General features: G+C 45.3%; 2 protein-coding genes across 2 annotated transcripts; one reads left to right on the top strand and one right to left on the bottom strand.

Moving 5' to 3' along the window:
- Positions 1 to 1,509: 1,509 nt before the first annotated feature.
- LOC143929629 (uncharacterized) lies at positions 1,510 to 18,835 on the bottom strand. The gene is made up of 4 exons (XM_077453538.1): positions 18,666 to 18,835; positions 15,110 to 15,255; positions 7,365 to 8,200; positions 1,510 to 4,073 (listed from the first exon to the last, which is right to left on the bottom strand). The coding sequence occupies exons 2-4, from the start codon at positions 15,231 to 15,233 to the stop codon at positions 4,071 to 4,073; spliced, it is 963 nt and encodes a 320-aa protein (XP_077309664.1). The 5' UTR covers positions 15,234 to 15,255; positions 18,666 to 18,835; the 3' UTR covers positions 1,510 to 4,070.
- Positions 18,821 to 21,173, top strand: SAAL1 (serum amyloid A like 1; the record flags this gene model as incomplete). The annotated part of the gene is given in 2 exon segments (XM_077453540.1): positions 18,821 to 20,766; positions 21,013 to 21,173. A coding segment is annotated over 1 exon segment (120 nt), but the record flags the coding sequence as incomplete, so codon positions are not given.
- Between the last annotated feature and the right edge of the window lie 956 nt (positions 21,174 to 22,129).

Genomic DNA, 22,129 nt, shown 5'->3' with positions numbered 1-22,129 from the left:
ATGAGGAAGGGGGCAAACACTTTTTCACACCACTGTATGTATATGTATGTATATATATATATATATATATATATATATATATATATATATATATATATATATATATATATATATATATATATATATATATATATAATGTGTGTGTGTGTGTGTGTGTGTGTATGTATGTATGTGTGTGTATATATATATATATATATATATATATATATACACACACACACACACACACACACACACACACACACACACACACACACACACACACACACATGTATGTGTGTATATATATGTGTGTGTATATTTTATTTATATATATAATATAGTGTGTATGTGATTCTGCCTACTAAATTCTGATTTGGCTGCTGTGGATATTTCTCTGGAGAATTTTCCCTTCGCGACCCAAAAAACAAAAAAACTTCCAAAGTTTTCTTTTTCAATGATAACTTTATTAAATTATTGTCATGATTTTGGCATTTTTAATTTTCCTTGGCAAAGGCAGAAGTCTCCTATAAGGGAACCTGTGGGGGGGGGGGGGGTAGAATTATGGGAGCTGACTCTGCAGGAAGAGAGGCCGTCGCCCAGTCCCTGGCTTTACTACATGGAACAGGCAGGCAGCTAGGGAAGTCTGATCTCAGTCTTTTCCTGGTTGGTCAGTGATTCATTTGGTGGGCCAGCCAGGGTCCATAGCAGAGACCTGGAGCCTGTGACTTAAAGGGGTCTCCAAACTACGACCCACAGACCACATCTGTCCCGCTATGAGATTTTAATTAGAGTCAATGTCATAATCCTCAGACTTGGTGCACAGACTAAGGATGCAGATCCGTTTGCCTTCGCTTCTGATGGGGACCCTAATGTATTGGGGAATCTGATATGTGAGCAGGCTCCAAAGTGATAGGGGGGCTTCTCATACAAAGTTATTTCTTTGATTTTTTTTTTTTTTTTTTCATTTATAAAAAAAAAAAAGTTTTTGTTCAGCCCCTGATTATTTGTAATATATACCATGTGACACCTGTACTAAAAAGTATGGAGACCCCTGACTTAAATGCAGAACTTATAAGAAATTCCTACAGCTCCATCTAGTGGCCAAATAGGGTATTTTCCATTTTAAAATCAATGCTTTACATTTAAAGCGGAGGTCCACCCTAAAGTGGACCTTCCGCTCATCCGAACCCTCCCCCCCCTCCGGCGCCACAATTGGCACCTTTCAGGGGGGAGGGGGGTGCAGATACCTGTACAGTACAGGTATCTGCACCCACTTCCGGGATAGCTCTCTGTGGAAAGGGGCGTACATTACGCCCCTTTCCGCAAGTGCCCGCCCCTTTCCGCAAGTGCCCCGCTGCCTGCTGGGAAACACACGGATCCCAGAGGCAGCGGGGACCGTCCTTATTGCGCAGCGCAACTCGCGCATGCGCAGTAGGGAACCGGGAAATGAAGCCGAAAGGCTCCATTTCCTGATTCCCATACCCAAGATGGTGGCGGCAGCACCCGAGAGACGATCTACAGATCGGCTTCGGGTGCCGACATTGCGGGCGCGCTGGACAGGTAAGTGTCACTATTTTAAAAGTCAGCAGCTGCAGTATTTGTAGCTGCTGGCTTTAAAAAAAAAAAAAAAAAAAACGCGACTCCCGCTTTAAACTGCATATGATTTAGCCTATTTACTTTCAATTCACAGAAGGTTAAGGAGTTTTTTTTTTAAAATCAAAATAGCCAAAAATTAAAAACGCCTGTAAACAAAACGCGGCTGAACGCAATTTACCGTATTTAAAAGCATTTGGCGCTTGAAATGCCTCTAAACTTAGCGTCTGAACTCATTTTATTGCTTTCCAAAAAAAAGGCCTCTAAACGCCCCTGTGTACATGTGTACTGATAAGATAAAATAGAGGAGAGGTCGGGGGCAGTTGAAAAAAAATGCCCAACTGCTCCTAAACGTCAGTTTTAGCAGCAGCAGTGTACATGAGGCCTTACTGTGAAATTGTGTGAATGCATCAATGCAGATCATGTTCCCTCAGTTTGCAGCGCTTGGATTCATTGAATGAGTTTCCCAAAAATGTAAATATTGCAGAATATACAGCCTCATGCTACATAACTAAGCTCCATTTCATGCTGAATAAACACAATTATTAATCTATCTTAAATAGAATATTTTTAAATCAAGATAAAGTGCAGAAAAAATGGACTTTGTAGGGACAAATTATAAAAAAAAATGACATAATAGTTTATTAACCACTTCAATACCGGAGGGCACTTAAACACCTTCCTGCCCAGACCAATTTTGAGCTTTCGGCGCTGTCGCACTTTGACAATTGCACGGTCATGCTACACTGTACCCAAATGAAATTTTTAGCATTTTTTTTCCACAAATTTCTTTTGGTGGTATTTGATCACCTCTGTGTTTTTTTTATTTTTTGCTACACAAATAAAAAAAGACAACTTTGTAAAACTTTGTAAATAAGTACGTTTTCTCCTTCACTGATGGGGCTGCACTGATGGGCACAGATAAGGCAGCACTGATGGGCACAGATGAGGTGGCATTGATGAGGTGGCACAGATGAGCACGGATGGGCATGGATAGGTGGCACGGATGGGCATGGATAGGTGGCACGGATGGGCAAGGATGGGCGGCACGGATGAGCACTGATGGGCGGCACGGATGGGCGTGGATAGGCGGCACAGATGAGCATGGATGGGCACTGATGGGCGGCATGGATGGGCATTGATAGGTGGCATTATATTGTACTGATGGATGCCAATCAGTGCCAAACAATGCATGCCAATCAGTGATGCCCATTGTGGGCACTGATTGGCATCCATTGTGGGCACTGACTGGCATCCCTGGTGGTATACCTGGTGCTGGGCATCCCTGGTGGTCTGGTGGCGTCCCTGGTGGTCTAGGGTGGTATACCTGGTGCTGGGTATCCCTGGTAGTCCAGTGTGGGCATCCTCGGGGGGGAGGGGGGGGCTGCGCTGATAATTGATCAGCACAGCCCCCCCCCTGTCAGCGGAGCAGCCGATCGGCTCTCCTCTACTCGCCTGACAGACACAAGTGAGGAAAAGCCGATCACCGGCTCTTCCTATTTACACTGTGATCAGCCGTGATTGGACATGGCTGATCACGTGGTAAAGAGTCTCCGAGACTCTTTACCAAGATGGTTGTTGCGGGGTCTCAGACGGACACTCCACAACAACGATCGCCGCGATGTGCGCCCCCAAATCCTGAGGACATCATATGACGCCCGGTCAGGATTTTGAAACCACTTTGCCGTCATTTTGCTATAGGGGGGGCGGCAAGTGGTTAAACAATCACATTTAAAAACTTTTTTGCAATAAAAAAAATGCAAAACTGACATCTCTCTAAGACAAAAATGCATAACATTATACATCATTGTGATCCTGCAAATATGATGTAGTATGCAAGAGAGATGTGAGTGTTGCAAAAAAGATTTTAAATGTGATTGTTTGTACCATTATGTGTTTAGTAAACTATTATGTCTTTTTTTTTATTTTTTTTTATATTTTTTATTTTTTTATAATTTGGTGCCTACAAAGTCCGTTTATTCTGCACTTTATCTTGATTAAAAATGGACTTCTAGGACGTGGCACTGCTCTATCACCAAGACTCCCACAGTGCCATTCTGTGATGGAGCCTTGGTAAACTTTTTGATACATATCTTAAATAGAAAACTATCTTTAGATAGATTTTTACTCAAAGTATTTTATTAAAATAAATGTGATAAAAATAAAAAAAAATCAGATTTAAATAAAATAAAAAAATAAATTTTTTTTTTATTTATATTATTTTTTTTTTTATCATTGATTTATATCCACCCTGTATTTCAATTATCTAGTTGCTCAGATCTCTGCTTTAAAAGTGTCAGCTCCCATGTTCCCCTTCTTCACAGGTTCCCTTTTTTTAAAAACCTCAGTTTCTAGTTAGACAAGCCGGTATTGTTGAAAACATTGATCTATGAAATCTTGAGTGGTTGATCGATCGTGGAACTGGAGAGAACTGAGAAATTTTATCTTCTTATGGTGACTTTCTAGATTTTGCAGCCGCCGCTTCCTACTCCTCTTCACTGCAAAGTTAAAAATGCAAACGGTTAATTTTCATATCACATACATTTTTATTTAAACTTCGAGCAGTTTTGCCACCAAATGAATATTTCAGATGTGGGTGGTGGATGTTTGCAGCTTCTTTCATAGCCAAAATCCTGTATTTATAGAAAAATGTTCAGAGATATTTGTTCACTTGGTTGCACGGGGCGGGGGTTGGGGGGGGCAGAGTGGCCCCATTCACTTGAATGGATTGGGGTTGGCAGGTGAAACATGCATGGAAAGTGATGGGGGGGGGGGTATTTTTCTTGCTTTGCCACCACATCATGTGTACACCCCGTCTGCTCAGCTAAAGGGACAAGGTGGTCAGGGGGTGGCAAAAGTGTGGCCCTCCCAACTTCTAGTGAGAGTGAGCCCTTCAAGTGTTTCTAAAGGCAGAACGTTCTTTACCTTAATACATTCTATTCATTACTGGGGGAAAAAAAACCTTTAGATTTAACTAAACCCAATCTCGATCCAGTGATGTGCATGAGAGCAGAGGCTCTCTCCCTCCTCATTGTCTTAGGGGCAGCAGTGCAAACTATTGGCTTCTGCTGCTGTCAATCATGGCCAGTAAAGGGGGAGCTGGGGGGAATGTGCATACTTACTAACATGTTGGTCCCAGTCTCCAGGACATGGTTAGCACCCTCCAAAGTCTGTTTTAGGACTGCCTAGTGATTGAATGGTCCCACATGGACCGTCCCACTTACCAGAGTTGCCCACTCAAACCCCGCCTCTGAGGATTTCTCACTCTTGGTTCCCAATCACCGTCACAAACCGTTTATGAAGGCCATGATCTTGGGCCCTGGCCTGGTGCGGAACATCATCGGCCCTGAGATTTGGACAGTTGGCGTCCATCTACATGGTTTGGGAAACTGATGGAAAGGAATTGGCACTGGGCAATCTTTCTAAAAGCTTACTGGCTCTGGTTAGGTGACATGAAACCAGAGACGTCTTCCAAGGAGAATGGAATGCATCTCAGAACTTATACCAACACAAGGCATTCATTAAGGAGTCCAACACGGTTCACAACTCTCTCCCCCCTTCATCAGTAATGTTTTAAAGGGTTTAAATGGACTTTAGTTTGTTTCAGCTGTTTAACTGGCAGAATCCTGCCTAGGAATGCACCGAGATTTCGGCGGCCGAAAAAAAAAAAAACAGCGAAAGGAAAATATTGCTGATAATGGAGCCAAAAATGGAGCAGGGCTGCCCCGCAACTGGTGCCGCCCATTGCAGGGGTATCATCCTGGCTCGTTCGTGGGACATTGAATCAGTGTGACAATCACAGGAGGCGGGACATTGTTACTGCAGCCCGGGCAATTCAAATACAGCTCCATGACACATGGAGATCGCCGCTCTGATCCGGGCACTGTTAGGCTGCATGATGGGCACTGGTGAGGCTGCAGACACTGGCAGGCTGCATGATGGGCACTGGCAGGCTGCATCTGGTGGGCACTGGCAGGCTGCATCTGGCGGGCACTGCATGATCGGCACTGGCAGGCTGCATTGATCTCTTGTATCAGATGGCTAGAGACTGTGGACATGATACAAGAGAAGGTCGGAGACTGCAGACTCCATTTTTCTTGAGCTTTTCTTGCTCTTAAGGTGCCAATAATACATTCATACTCATTTAAATTGATGATATTCATTAAAAAGTTGACTATAATACAGTTGTATATGAAAATATAAAGCTTTTTTTCAAAATGTAATTTTCCGTTTCGGCACCAAAATTTCCATTCAGTGCACCCCTAATTCTGCCCCATCTGCTTCCCTGCAAGTAAGTTTTAAGTAGGTGGTGCACTGAAACCTAAAATTCAGGATGCACTTGACCGAAAACTGAAACCTAAATTAACCACCTCTTCTTTTTTTTTTTTTTCAACTTTTTAATAGTTACCGTATTTATCAGCATATCATATCATAGCATTTTTTTTTAGCCTGAAGGGTAATCCCTGCCTGCGTGTTATACGCCGATTTTTATCTTTTTTTTTTTTTTTTTACGAACAGAGGGGGCGGGGATCTGGCACCCCGGGTGCCACCTATTGGGAGGATGTCCGGCCGCCCCGCCTCTCCTGGCCATGGGACAATGCTGCCAGTAAACTCCTTAAATTCTTAAAACATCACTGCCATCCCCTTGTCATATACCGCTCCTCCTGTGTAACTCTCAATGTAAATCTAAGCCTCTGAATCCCTTAAATAATGCCTGTGTAGCTTTTGATTGGAGGAAGAGAGCGGTCACGTGGCCGTCAATGAAAGAGAGGAAAGCAGTCACATGACCGGGTCCATGAGAGAGAGCGGCATTAATGGAGGTATTTAGAAGCTTTGATTTACAGTGAGAGTGACACAGGAGGAGCGGTGTATGAGAAGGGGCTGACGGTGTGAAGTTTTCTCAACTTTAGAGTATGCCTGCAGCGCTGTACCTGTCCCAGCGCTGGGAGTGCAGGGGGAGGGGGTCTTTATAATGAAAGGGGGTCGTGTGTTGTATAGGGGGTCCATGTACTATGCTGGGGGCTGTGTACATTTTTTATTTTTTTTCCCCTGAACCTTCCCTCTTAAGGTGCGTTTTTATGCGTCAATAAATACGGTAATTCATTTTGTGTTTTAAAAAAAAAAAAAATCCACAAGCAAAGCTAAAAAAAAAATGCATCCCTTTTAAATTCTATGTATGTCTTCACACTGGTTCCTTGCGCTTTGGTTGCGGTGTAATGCACCTCCCCATTGAAATGCTTTTAAAACTTAGCAAAAACGCATAAAAAAACGCACCCGTATTGGAGATTTGATGTGGTTTTTGAGTCACATGTCCTATGAAAATCTCGGTAAAATCGTCTGCATTTTTTGGTGGCCATTATCGGCCCCCTTTTTTTCCCTATCAGGAAAACACCCTATTTTTGGCCAATCATTTTCGCTGGCCAATATATAAGATTAGGATTTATGTGTGATCTGCTTCCCTGAGTCCATTTAAACGCTTGCAAACATTTCTGAGCCCCGATGAAAAGGGCATGTCTTCTCCCTAAAAACACGCTGGCTGTTTGTGACTCATTGACTCCAGTGCTATATATTGCGTACTTGCATTGGGCCAGCTGGGCTCAATGTAAGTTTGCATATATTATGTAATACCTGATTGGCATCTGTGTCAGTTGTAAATCAATGTAGTACCCCAAGCTACTGCAGTGATGACTGTGTGGTGACCAATTGCTGCCATTATACGTAGTAACCACAGGGGGTTTCTTAGAAACACATTTTGACAGTTTTTTTTTTTGTAGGAAACGTAATATTACCTTTTCATATTCCTCGTTTCTTCCACGCATTCCTCCTCTAGAAGATCCATGTCTTCCTGAACCTCCAGACCCTCCAAAAGAGCCAGACCCCTTTCCTAGACCAGACAGCACGTTTCCTAGTTTTCCACCTCCCAATGAGCTAGCCCCCTTTACTAGACCAGACAGCACGTTTTGTAGTCCTCCAGCTCCCGATGGGCCAGATCCCTTTCCTAGACCAGACAGCAAGTTTTGTAGTCCGCCAGCTCCCGATGAGCCAAACCTCTTTCCTTGACCAGATGGTTGGTTTTGTTGTCTTCCACCACCCGATGAGCCAAACCCGTTTCCTTGACCAGATGGTTGGTTTTGTTGTCTTCCACCTCCGGATGAGCCAAATCTCTTTCCTTGACAAGTCTGTTGGCTTTGTCTTCCTCCTCCTGATGAACCGCTTCTTTTTCCTTGACAAGACGGTTGATATTGTCGACTTTCTCTTCCGGACATTTGGCTGTTCCCAGTAAGTCTGTTTTGCAGATTTCCTAATGGCAGCCCAAACATGCTGCCAAGACCCCCAAGCAGTTTGAGCAGACCATTTCCTGAACCACCAGCTTCACCATCCCCGAAGCCTTGAGATAAACCAAACATCTGGCCTAGTCCTGCCAGCTTACTGAACATATTTTCCGGTGATATGCCATACTCTTCAGCCAGGCCTAAAAGCTTGCTTTCTAATTCTTCTGGCAATATGCCTAATTTCTGGGCAAAGCCTGAGAGTAGATTTTGCAGTCCATGTGCAATCCCATTATTTTCAAATCTTCTATGCATTTTAGGCATTTCATCACTGGTTTCCGACATCTGAGACTCTCCTGAGGAACCATAAGGAAACTTTTGTCTTTTAAGAACATATAGCATAACTGAAATATATATATATTATAAGGCCAAACGTTTGTGGAGATCTTTCAACATCCCATTCAAATTCCATGGTTGTTATTATAAAGTAGCCTCCACTTTTCTGGGAAGACTTTCTACTTAAAGTGGTTGTAAACTCTTATGCCGCGTACACACGAGCGGACTTTTCAACATCCAAAGTCCGACGGACTGAGTCCGTCAGACTATTCGATCGTGTGTGGGCTGCAACGGACTTTTGACTCGCCAAAGTCCGAAGGACTTTAGAATATGGAACATGCTTCAAATTTTTCCGAAGTAACTCCGCCGGACCCGGTCCCTTCGAAAAATTTGCTCGTGTGTATGCTACTCCGACGGACTAAAACCGACGCTAGGGCAGCTATTGGCTACTGGCTATGAACTTCCTTATTCGAATCCAGTTGTACGTCATCATGTTCGAATCCGTCTGAGTTTAGTGTGATCGTGTGTGGCCAAGTCCGCTCAGCCGAAAAGTCTGTCAGAACTCCGTCGGAATTCCAGCAGAACTCCGACGGAACTCCTTCGGAAGTCTGTCGGACATAAGTCCTCTCGTGTGTACGGGGCTTTACATATACCCAGTTAAGTGATTGGCCTTAGGCGATACACAGAGATGAAACACATATTCCTTCATTAGTTGTACCTGTTTATCTGCAGCAGTCTTTACCCTATATCCATTCAAAGTAGGGGGCGGAGAGCTGAAGTTACGCCAGTGAGCTCTGTGAGCCGATTGGAAGAGACATGCCCCTACTCACAGCGCACACAGAAACAGAGCTGAGGCTGTCAATCAGCTGGACCTCCCTCCCCTGTCGCCATTTTTCTCTTAGCCCTTGTACACACGGTTGGACTTTCTGACAACCAAATCCGTCGGATTTTGTCCGAAACTGTTGCGTACACACAGTCGGACAAAGTTGTCAGAAAATCCGATCGTACTTATCGTGATGATGTTATTTCGTTAGGGCGGGACTACGTTCACACTAGTAGCCAATAGCTTTGGTCTAGGAATTTGATCTGAGCATGCGTGGCACTTTGTCCGATCGGAATTCTCTACACATAATCGGACAAAGTCCGGATCGGATCATGTTGTCGGAAAATTTTATAGCCCAGCTGGAAAACTTGGTCTGTTGGATACTCTGGAAACAGTCCGATTGAGCCCACACACTGTTGGATTATCCGACAACACGGTCCGATCGGACATTGTCCATCGGAATGTCGGACCGTGTGTACAAGGGCTTAGTGTCAGGAAAATTCATCAGAAGTGACTCCTGCAGATAGCAGAGGAACGGGGGAAGTGGAGTTACTTCATGTTTTGGACTAAGACAAGTACACGCTATAGAGGGATATCTGTGTTCATATTTCATGTCTGAGGTTTACAATCACTTTAAGTTCTTCCCCATCAAACTGGTCAAACCCAATTATTTTTTATTTTTGGAGCTGGCTTTGTGCACAGGGTCACAGTCGTGCTGGCACAACAGAATAGGATCTTCCCCAAACTATTCCCACAAGGTTGGAAGCACATAGTTTTCTAAAACAAAGTCTTTGTATGCTATTGTAATAACAGCACCCATCCATGGAAATACCCAAAATCCATAATCTGGAGAGGTGTCCACATACTTTTGGCCATATGGTAGGTGTGGTGGTAAGGTGTGCTACAGTCTATTTGCCTATAGTTATCAATTCATCTCTACATTATTATTATAGAAGACCAGAAGTTTGTGAACCATTGCCCTGAAATTCTGTAGCGTACTTTACGAAGGCTAGAGGAAATTGTACCTAGTGTTGGAAGAATGGATACCAAATGGGGACTTCTTAATGTTTATCTAAAGCCAAAACTTTTTTGTTTTGCTTTCGGATATAGGAAGAAAGCATTGGAACCCTTTGTTGGGTCTTTTCCCCCTCTGTTGCCGTGATTTCCCTTCATTTGTCCGGGAGACTCTCCTGTTAGCTGTCATTTTCAAAAGGGTGCCCATTGGGTGATGCCCACCCAAAGGCAGCTCCAGTGAGGTCCTAGGGCAGTTTTTCAGTTGGTTAGCTGTGCTTTCCAATTTACCTCAAACTAAATGGTGGAAAGTTCAAAACTAATCTTGGAAAGTATTATTTTACTGAAAGGGTAGCTGATTTTTTGGAATAAACTCTCAGCAGGGGTAGTGCAGTAAATGACTTCAAACATGCTTGGAACAATCCTAGATCTCAACAAAAAAAAGTAAAAACAAAACAAAAAAAACACACAAAGGAAAAAAAAAAGACTAAACGTGTATAAAAAACACACAAAAAAAAACGAATCGGGCAGACTCAATGGACTACTCAGTCTTTTTTCTGCCGTCACTTTTCTATGCTGGTACGTTAATTAGCTCCAGTCTATACTGACCCTAGTAAATGTATGTATGCATGTGAGATAGAGACCTAAATCTGGCCATGAGTGGATCAAAATTTTGGCTGGTTCAGCAGGAACCGGACAGATTTGGATCCGTCAATGGCCATTCATGAGAAGTCTTTCTATTGATTGGCTTTTCACGCACAGGCTTGCTGGAACATGTTTCGTTGATCAGCGCATGCAGCCAATGGGTTACCGAAGGGCAGACTTGATAGACCATTCAGTCTTTTTTTTTTCTGCCATCGCTTTTCTGTGTTTCTATGAGGTCCTCCCGAGGTTTTTCAACGGTTTTAGAAGGCGCTCCAATGATGCAGCATGCAGGAGGTTTGATGTGCTTTCTGAAACCGCGTCAAAACCACAGGACTTCATAGAAGTCTATAGGAAAGCGAAGCTAACTTATACAAAAAGCGTGGGTTAGCTGTGCTTTAGCAAAATCACAGTGGGCAATGTGAAGCTGCCCCAATTTTTACTTTTGTTAATTGACAGACACAGCGCTCCATTATTCAGAACCATAGGGTTATACCCCCCCTTACAGGAGTAGGACACTAGGCAGATAAAAGTCTTGGCTACGCCTATGGGCAGTACTAGGTGATATACACCCCCCCCCCCTTCTGCTATAGGCCTCCAGTTTTTTTAGTCAGGAGTATGGACCTATTTTTCAGCTGGGATCTTTGGTCCTGGCAACTTTTTGTTTTTGCTTTCTAAGCTACTTTTTTCTCTTGGATATTTTTCCTGTGAGATCTACAATCAACTGCCAGACTTGGCGACGGGCTGCACACTAAGATCCAGTGGTCTCCCCAGATTGGCCAGCGAGCGCATACAGACCGAAGCTACGAGGGTTGTCACTATGGGGGGGGTACCCCTTGGCACCTGATGGTTGGGAGGGTGAGCAGGCATCCGCGGATCCCTCCACTAATTTAAGCTGCGTCTTTGAGGCCTACCAAGCGGGCGAAAATTTAGGGCAAGGCTTTTGCGGCCTATCGACTGGGCGACGTGTGGGGCGACCCGGCAGCGGAGGTCGCAGTTTTCCGTTGCGGGCATCTGTCCTCCTTCCTTGGCTCTTGCTTGGTCCGGTCCCCCCGTGGACCTGTGCACTCGTGGCGGGCGGGCGGGCGAAAATTTAGGGCAAGGCTTTTGCGGCCTAGCGACTGGGCGACGTGTGGGGCGACCCGGCAGCGGAGGTCGCAGTTTTCCACTGCGGGCATCTGTCCTCCTTCCTTGGCTCTTGCCTGGTCCGGTCCCCCCGTGGACCTGTGCACTCGTGGCGGGCGGGCGAAAATTTAGGCTGAGGCCTGCAAGTCCACACGGCCACGCCGGACGTCTTCTTCCAGAGGGACAGCGCTGTGCGGGCTCTGAGGGTGACCCCCTTTTACTGGGGTTAAGTGGGCCCTAGTGGATGCCCCCTGTGAGGGGTCTCAGCCAATGCCCCCTGTGAGGGGTCTCCGCCAAAGCCCCCTGTGAAGGGCCCAGTGGTTTCCCCTGTGCGAGGTGTCCGTAGGCGCCCCCTGTGAGGGGTCCAGCCGGTGCCCCCTGTGCAACTCCTGAAGGGGGCGAAACAGCGCTCCATTATTCAGAACCATAGGGTTATATCGCCCCCTACAGGAGTAGGACACTAGGCAGATAAAAGTCTTGGCTACGCCTATGGGCAGTACTAGGTGATATACACCCCCCCCCCCCCCCTTCTGCTATAGGCCTCCAGTTTTTTTAGTCAGGAGTATGGACCTATTTTTCAGCTGGGATCTTTGGTCCTGGCAACTTTTTGTTTTTGCTTTCTAAGCTACTTTTTTCTCTTGGATATTTTTCCTGTGAGATCTACAATCAACTGCCAGACTTGGCGACGGGCTGCACACTAAGATCCAGTGGTCTCCCCAGATTGGCCAGCGAGCGCATACAGACCGAAGCTACGAGGGTTGTCACTTTGGGGGGGGTACCCCTTGGCACCTGATGGTTGGGAGGGTGAGCAGGCATCCGCGGATCCCTCCACTAATTTAAGCTGCGTCTTTGAGGCCTACCAAGCGGGCGAAAATTTAGGGCAAGGCTTTTGCGGCCTATCGACTGGGCGACGTGTGAGGCGACCCGGCAGCGGAGGTCGCAGTTTTCCGTTGCGGGCATCTGTCCTCCTTCCTTGGCTCTTGCTTGGTCCGGTCCCCCCGTGGACCTGTGCACTCGTGGCGGGCGGGCGGGCGGGCGAAAATTTAGGGCAAGGCTTTTGCGGCCTAGCGACTGGGCGACGTGTGGGGCGACCCGGCAGCGGAGGTCGCAGTTTTCCACTGCGGGCATCTGTCCTCCTTCCTTGGCTCTTGCCTGGTCCGGTCCCCCCGTGGACCTGTGCACTCGTGGCGGGCGGGCGAAAATTTAGGCTGAGGCCTGCAAGTCCACACGGCCACGCCGGACGTCTTCTTCCAGAGGGACAGCGCTGTGCGGGCTCTGAGGGTGACCCCCTTTTACTGGGGTTAAGTGGGCCCTAGTGGATGCCCCCTGTGAGGGGTCTCAGCCAATGCCCCCTGTGAGGGGTCTCCGCCAAAGCCCCCTGTGAAGGGCCCAGTGGTTTCCCCTGTGCGAGGTGTCCGTAGGCGCCCCCTGTGAGGGGTCCAGCCGGTGCCCCCTGTGCAACTCCTGAAGGGGGCGAAACAGCGCTCCATTATTCAGAACCATAGGGTTATATCGCCCCCTACAGGAGTAGGACACTAGGTAGAAAAAAAGACTTGACTACGTCTATGGTAGGTCCTAGGCGATATACACCCTCCTCCCTGCTATAGGCCTTCAGTTTAGTAACAAGCAGTGTCCGAAGCATCGAAACACCTTAGAGGGATGGGTGCCGTGTCTGCCAATGAACTCCGAGAAATGGATTTTACTGTAAGTCAAAAATCCCATTTTCGTTATGATAACTGTTTTACATTCCTCATCACTTTTTCTATCCTTGTGACAATGGTGACCAAGGCCGAGTGAAACTCCCCACCTTTAGACACCATAGAACAATGAAAACCTGAAGAAAGTGGCTCAGCATGCTGCATTGAACATTGCTGCTCAGGGAAAAATGTTGATTAGAGCAGTGTTCAGTGGTATGTGTTTTTTGTGGGAGCGTTGAGATCTGATTGTCCTGGTGCTACAGTGATGAGGTTTCTGAGAGCATCTGTGGAACCTGTGGTGCGGGAGGTCCCTGTAGGTGGTTGTGGGCTCTCTCAAAGAGGCTGGGGACTTTGCAGGGGCATTGAAGGAGACTGGAGGGTTCTGCATGGGCAGGGGGACTCTGAGAGGTTGAGGGCACTAGGGAGGGATGGAGGCTCTTTAGTAAGGTGGGTGGGGGGCACTGCAGGGACTGTGTGGTACTGTGGGGGCTAAGGGACACTGTGGTCCATTATGGGGAGGCACTGTGGGAGGTTGGAGGGCACTGAAGGGGGCATTGTGGTCCATTGTGGGGGCTAAGGGGTGTTGCAGTCCACTATGAAAGTTTGGAAGGCAGTGTAGGAGGTTAGAGAGCACTGTGTGGGCTAATGGGCATTGTGGTTCACTGTGGAAGGTTGGGAGGCACTGTGGGAGGTTGGTGGGGGCTAAGGTGCATTGTGGTCCACTATGAAAGGTTGAGAGGCGCTGTGGGGGCTAGGGGTATTGTGGGGGTTAAGGGGCATTCTGGTCCTCTACGGGAGGTTGAGAGGTGCTGTGGGGGGGCTAAGGGGTGTTGCAGGCCACAATGAAGGGTTGGGAGGTTAGAGGGCCCTGTGGGGGCTAAGGGGCACTGTAGTCCACTGTGGAGTTTTGGAGGACACCGTGGGGGGCTAAGGGGCATTGCGGTCCACTATGGAAGGTTGGGGGTGCAATATGAGTAGCTAGGGAATCTGCAGCTGGCTGGAGGCTCAGTGGGAAGGAGGCCTTGACCCAGTGGCTGAGAGATTACTTTACTGTAGATGATCTCGCACTGCAGATACACAGCTATAAGTCTCATGGCACAGGGGTTCTCAGGCACACGAGAAGCACGCTACAGGTTTTCAGGAGGAATTCAAGACAAAAGATAAATTTTTTTCCGGGCACGATTTACATTTCTATAAGACAGAAAATATTTAGATCCACGTTTAAAAATGACTGCATTGTCTGGGGGCGGGGGGAGGGGTGGCGCTACAAGAAAAGTTTTGGCTAAATCCGGGCTATAAAGTAGATATCTACTATTTATCATAGCCACATGTCCACTGTTCCCACCACTGGGGATACATTTTTGGCAGCCCAACTTTCTAAGGCACACCGCTGAGAATTTTTGCTAGAAGTTGGATTTGGAGCTCCTATTTTAAGCGGTTATTAAAATATTTAAGTTAAAGTAATTTTGTCCCGATGTAACTTTCATCATTATAGCCATATTTCCAGTAGTAGAACAAATTTCTTATTCATTGCAATTGCTCCTCTGTAACATAAACGTCCCTCATCTGGCGTTTGCTACTTTAATCTTGATACTTATAATTTTTATTTAATTTTACCATCCAAATCTTACCTTCATCATCATAATCATCATCATCATCATCATACCCCGTGTTCTGTCGCCGAATTGCATAGTTTTCGGTCAAATGTAGAGTCACTGCCAGTAACAAGGCGCAGAACAACGCGGCCTTCATCATAAACGGGTGTCTGGTAGTCGCTCTAGGAGAACACAAGGTTTAGCTGATGATGCTGTTTCTAGTTGCAAACTTATTTAGAAATAAAGAAGTATTAAACCCAAAATAAAACCTTTATTATATTGCAGCTTACCAATTCTTCGATGTGATGGCTGCATTCGTTTTTTTTTTTTTTGTTTTTTTTTTTTTAGGCATTTTCTATTCATTTTTACCAGTAAGTCTGTTGTTTTTCGAGCTCTCTCCAACCAAAATCGGTGTCAGAGATGAGGCAAGCCATTTACCACCGACAGGGGTGCTTACAATGATCAACTTTTATTTCTTTATGTAAAACCTTTATCACAAAAGCAAACAAACTGCCAATCACAGCACAGAGATCTATGTGTTGGTGATCACAGCACACGGACTCTGGCTGGATTTCTCCCCCTCCTTTCGGTTACCATTCAGAACTGAAATCAAGGAGAGACCCAGCCAGTTGATCCGTCAGTAAAAGCAGCACCCATTCTCTCTTGGGCCCCTTTCACATGGAGCGGACTCCATAAAGTGCATCCTTCTCCTCAGCAAGGGAACTCTCCATGGATACCTGCTGAGCAGGCGCATGACAGGTCCGTGTCTGCTCCGCTATGCAGAGCGGACATGGACACAGCCTGCTGTTCTCTATGGGGCAGTCGCATGAAAACTGGCCGCGTGTCACCTGATCCGATTTCCCCATCCATCAGACGCCAGAGGCTCTAATATATACTAGGATTGCACCGATACTAGTATTTGTATCTGTGCCGATACCTAGTACTTGCACAAGTATCGGTACTCGTGCAAATGCACCTATACCTGAAACCCATCCTTTCAGGCTCGGTTCTTTGAGCTGTCAGCGGGTCTTCCCTGTTGGCAGCTGAAGTGTTAAAGAAGTCCGGTAATTGGAGCTATCAAAAAAAAAAAAAAAAAAAAGCCAAAAAGCAGCCGGCAATGTTTTATTAACAACATTGCTCAGCCCTGAAATACTAAAATTTAAAAGAAACATTGTTTCTTTTTGTATCTTTCTGTTTCTTCATCTGCAGATGAAAGGGATGAACAAATGTTCCTCTGTGTAACCCCTTATTAACCCTTAATTTACTCTAGTCAGCCTTATTTAACTCCCTATTGTCCTCCATTTAATTATTTTCTTGCTAAAAATATGCACTTTCACTGTATAAATCACACTGGCTGGGAAGGGGGTTAACATCCGGGGCGATCAAAGGGTTAAATGTGTGCCTAGCCAGTGTTTTTCTAAACTGTGGCAGGAAATGTCTATTGAAGATCCCGAGTATCAAACGGCTCAAATCACGAGTAAATTTGTTTCAAGGTTGATCTGGACTGCCAATCTGTCAGGATAGATCCATTGGCATCACCTATGTCTCTCTATGGATGGTCGACCGTCCATACGGAGACACAGGATTCCTGCCAACCCTGTTTCCTTCATTGAAAGTGTCATCAACATATAGGAGTGTTTTTCTCTGTCGGGGGGGGGGGGGGGGGGGGGTGCGGAGCCAATCCCCACGTGTTCCCCAGGCTTTATCTCCATCAGGCCGGTCACTGTGTATAGACAATTTTTGCTATAATCTGAGGTCCTGATGAAGCGGGACTGTCCTGGGGAAACACGTAGGCCATCTGTCCGGATTTTACAGCTGCATTTAGAATACCCTGGACAACTTATTGTAACTATTTTTTTTTAGTCTTTTAAGAGTAAATATGTAGGATATAAAAATGTGTTTGTACAAAGTTAAAGTTGAGTTCCACCCAAGAATGGAGCTTCCACTTTTTGGAATCCCCCCCAGTGTCAAATTTGGCACCTTTCAGGGGGGAGGAGGGAGCAGTTACCTGTCTAATACAGGTATGTGCTCCCACTTCTTCCAGGGATAGATCACCGCGGCATTCCCGATGACCTACGCCACTTCCGGCGCCTACTCTGTCCTCCCCCGCTGTCTTCTGGGAGACGGTAGACAGCCGGGACCAATGAAGACGTGCAGCGCGACTCGCGCAGTAGGGAACCAGGAAGTGAAGCCGCACGGCTTCACTTCCTGATTCCCTTACCGAGGATGGTGGCGGCAGCCGACAGATCGGCTTCGGCTGCCGACATCGCGGGCCCCCTGGACAGGTAAGTGTCCATATATTATAAGTCAGCAGCTGCAGTATTTGTAGCTACTGTCTTTTTTTTTTTTTTTTTTTTGGCGGACCTTTGCTTTAATATATATGTGTCAAAATATTCACTAACAAAGCAAAAAAAAAAAAAAAAGCTTTCATTGTTTGTTTATCGTTTGATAAAATATACGTGAACAAAAAAGAAAAAAACAGGAAACGGGGTTGGCAGGGAACCTGTGTCTCCGTATGAATGGTCGACCGCCCACAGTTTAGAAAAACACTGGCTAGGCACACGTTTAACCCTTTGATCGCCCCGGATGTTAACCCCCTTCCCAGTCAGTGTAATTTATACAGTGAAAGTGCATGTTTTTAGCACTGATCCCTTTATTGGGTTCCCAAAAAAGTGTCAGTGTCCGATTGTCCACCACAATATATATCAGTCCCAGTAGAAGTCGTTAATTAATAAAAATATCCCATCGTTTTTAGACGTAACTTTTGCGCAAACCAATCAATATATGCTTATTGGGATCTTAACAAAAATATGTAGCCGAATACATATTGGCCTAAATTGTAAAAAATTGTATTTATTTTTTTTTGGTATGTATTTTATAGCAGAAACTAAAAATATTATTTATTTTCTTTTCAAAATTGTCTGCTTTTTTTTATTTTTTCAGTTTTTTTTGGTTTATAGTGAAAAAAATGAAAACGCAAAGGTGATCAAATACCGCTAATAGCTCTATTTGCGGGAAAAAGGACATTTAATCAATTAGGGTACATTGGTGCACTTGTCAGTTAAAAGAACGCGGTGCCGTGTCGCAATATGAGCAATTTATTATTATTATTTTTTTTTAAATATAATCCTAACTCTCTTTGCGAGTGTTGTCTCGCAAGACGAGCAGAATTCAAGCCGCTGGGGTGTGCAGTACCGCTTTTGGCCAGAGGTGCGGGGGGCGCCAGTGAGTACTCAGTTTCCAGAGTGTCTCCGGCGCCACCGCACCTCTGGCCACGTGCGGTACTGCATAGATAAGCAGTGGCTGTGGAACGGATTATCTGAGCTTCCATTATTTTCTATGGGGAAACTCGCTTTGATATACAAGTGCTTTGGATTACAAGCATTCTTCTGGAACAAATTATGCTCGCAATCCAAGGTATTACTTAGAAAAAACAAAACGAATGCAGCCACTCGATTCAATGACGGATAACGGTCAGTATTACATTTTTTTTTTTTCTTGGGTTTGGATACATTTTATAAAAGATTGTTAAAAATCTTCTATACCCTTATAAGATATTGTTTGGTGATTTTTAAGTTTTGCAGCAGCCTACCTTGGCTTGTAGCTGTCCCGTCGGGAAGGTGGACTTGCCGATCCGTTTGTTTTCTGCAAATGCTGAATGGTCAGAATCCCTTTATAATTGATAATGCTACCAGTGTGGAGGCCAGGCAGTATAAATAGTGTTATGTTTTTTTTTTTGTTTTGTTTTGTTTTTATGTTATTGGATTGTTTTTTTTGTTATATTTATATACAGATTATTTCTCCAGCCCGAAATGTCATGAGATAAATATAGGATATTCACTTACCTTTATCTGATTTCGGAGACGTGCTACAAGTAGTTGGGTGTGTAAATAACTTGAGGAATGTTGTCAAGATGAGAATGTTTAGAAGTCCCATAAAAGGTCCAGTAAGTCTCCATTACATGGGACATGAAGTCAGAAAAATTAGGCCAATGCATTTCGGGGGGCCAGAAAGAGCCCCTTTACCAGGGTTCAAATTCTATTTGGAAATAGAGTGAATACTGGACTGGAGTAAATACTGTTATATGACCGGCGTTGTGGTGATCTTTCTCACCAGTAATGCAACAAATAAGTAATTTTTTTTCTTCATTGATGTGTGCTGTTGAGGCTGCACTGATGGGCATTTATGAGGGGGGTACTGATAGACGGCAATAATGGGCACCACAGATAGGTGACCTTGATGAGGAGGCACTGATAGGCTGCACTGATAGGCGGCACTGATAGGCGGCACTGATAGGCGGCACTGATAGGCGGCACTGATAGGCGGCACTGATAGGCGGCACTGATAGGCGGCACTGATGGGCACTAATAGGTGACCTTGATGAGGGGGCACTGATGGGCACTAATAGGTGACCTTGATGAGGGGGCACTGATGGGCACTAATAGGTGACCTTGATGAGGGGGCACTGATGGGCACTAATAGGTGACCTTGATAAGGGGGCACTGATGGGCACTAATGGGTGACCTTGATGAGGGGGCACTAATGGGTGACCTTGATGAGGGGGCACTAATGGGTGACCTTGATGAGGGGGCAATGATGGGAACTACTAGGCAATGATGGGAACTAATAGAATGCATTAAGGTGAAAAAAACTTTTACCTTTACAACCCCTTTTAAAGAGGAAGTAAACTCTCCCACTCTGATGCTGCTTTTCATTTAAACCATTATAATAAGTAATTATCAAAGTATAGCCACTGTAATCCAGCCCAAATCGCATATTACTTACTGTTTAAAGAAACTTAAAAAAACGTATATCCAGGGGTTAGGCAGCGCCATCTTAAGTATTGTTTTCTGAGTCCACAGTGGAGTGTATTTCCGCCCTTACATTGAGCACTTCCTGTACTGTTAACCAAGCCTCCTTCTCAATCCAACGTTTCTATGGCAACCCTGCTTCCCTGTTCATAGCTGACGTGTTTTATTTCATAGTATTTACTTGTGCTGATTACTTAGTGTTTGCCTGTGTGAGTCCTATCAGCTTCAGCTGATAATACTGCAGTTATTTCTGTCCCATGCCCTGCTTTACACTGTATGTGAGGTCACATGGTGTGTAGGAGGAAGCTCTGAGTGATTAGTAGCCTGCTGGGAGTTCAGTGTTGTGCCAGAAGTCCTGATAACAGATAGATAAGCACATAGAGAGTGTGCCGTAAATCAGGGGAGATCTGGGCATGCTCAGTGACTTCATTCTACAGAACAAAAAGGATTACAACAATACTAAGCAAGTAAGGAGATATCTACAACCAGTGGATCATTAGGGTTTTTTATGCTGATTTACATGGGGCAATGTTGTGGGGGAGGGTTTACAACCACTTTAATATGTATTTTTCATCATGTACAAGTACCTGACTTGGTACCAACCTCTGTCATTCCTTGTACAGTAGCACTTCTACTAGGAGAGGGAGGGTCAACAGGAGACAATCAGAATCTGCTACAACAAGGAACATGCTAACAGGAGGAGAGAGCAATGTGAGCAAAGGGATCTGCTGCTGCTGTCCAATCACTGTCTGGGGGGTGGGGCTGTGACCAAGCCGTGTTGCTTACCTGCAGCGGAGCAAAGTCAGGTCATTGACTTTGCTGTCTGGAAGGGCGGTGGACTTTGGTGGACTTTGGTTGACAGAACTTCCAACCCATTGGCAGGTAAAAGCAGCTCCTGTATCTGTAGTTCATCTGCATAAAGTTTAAAAAAACATCAGCGGTGCCAGGCTGTGTGTTTTTTATTGTCACAGCTCCTCCATATCTAATGCTGTGTAATCTAGATCAGCTTGTCCTCTGAGATGTCAAATATAAATATCAGATTAGGGTGGAGATGACCTTTCAGCAGAAGTGAGGTGTTTTTATTTTATTTTATTTTACTTTGTATAGTAAAGTTGCTTTTCTTTCCAGAGAAGGAAAACGGAGATTCCAGTCCAAAACAAGCAGATGACATGGATCGCAACCCGTCCCCTCCAGCCAGCGATGAGGAAGACGAGCAGCCGGGAGATTGTATCGGGAACACCATGTACAGCAAGCATTGGTTCTTCACCACTCTCACCAAACTTATAGATGTACGTATACGATCTTCTCACATTGTTCCCCCTTCCTCTGGTTACATCACTTTGAGGTGGGCAACTACATGGCAAATGTAGAAAAATGTAAAATAATGCATTTGGGTGGCAAAAATATGAATGCAATTTATACACTGGGGAGAGAACCTCCGGGGGAATCTAGGATGGATGGAGAAGGAGCTGGGGGTCCTAGTAGATGATGGGCTCAGCAATGGCATGCAATGCCAACCTGCTGCTAACAAAGCAAACAGAATATTGGCATTAAAAAGGGGATCAACTCCAGAGATAAAACAATAATTCTCCCGCTCTACAAGACTCTGGTCCGGCCGCACCTGGACTATGCCATCCAGTTCTGGGCACCGGTCCTCAGGAAGGGTGTACTGGAAATGGAGCGACTACAAAGCTGATAAAGGGTCTGGTGGATATTCGTTATGAGGAAAGGTTGTGAGCACTGAACTTATTCTCTCTGGAGAAGAGACGCTTGAGAGGGGATATGATTTCAATTTACAAATACTGTACTGGTGACCCCACAATAGGGAGAAAACTTTTTTTGTGGAAGAGAGTTTAACAAGACTCGTGGCCACTTGTTAAAATTAGAAGAAAAGAGGTTTAACCTTAAACTACGTAGAGGGTCCTTTACTGTAAGAGCGGCAAGGATGTGGAATTCCCTTCCACAGGCGGTGGTCTCAGTGGTGGGCATCTAAAAACTATTAGATAAGCACCTGAATGACCACAGCATACAGGGATATACAATGTAATAATGACATTTCACACACACATAGGTTGGACTTGTCTTTTTTCAACCTCACCTACTATGTAACTTTCTTTGGATGTTTCTTTTTAGAATAGGTCTCAATACACCCAGGGGCACTTGGCCTTGACACAAGAAGCTCTGGCGTTTAGTTCTGGGATGAGAGCACAGATGCCCCGTCCATCCCCACTGATGATAACCTATA

This window comes from Lithobates pipiens, unplaced genomic scaffold (genome assembly GCF_037356315.1).
Source record: "Lithobates pipiens isolate NorthernLeopardFrog02 unplaced genomic scaffold, aLitPip1_a1.2 Scaffold_24, whole genome shotgun sequence".
In the NCBI taxonomy this organism is placed as follows: domain Eukaryota; kingdom Metazoa; phylum Chordata; class Amphibia; order Anura; family Ranidae; genus Lithobates; species Lithobates pipiens.
This window is presented reverse-complemented; position numbering and strand designations above follow the sequence as displayed.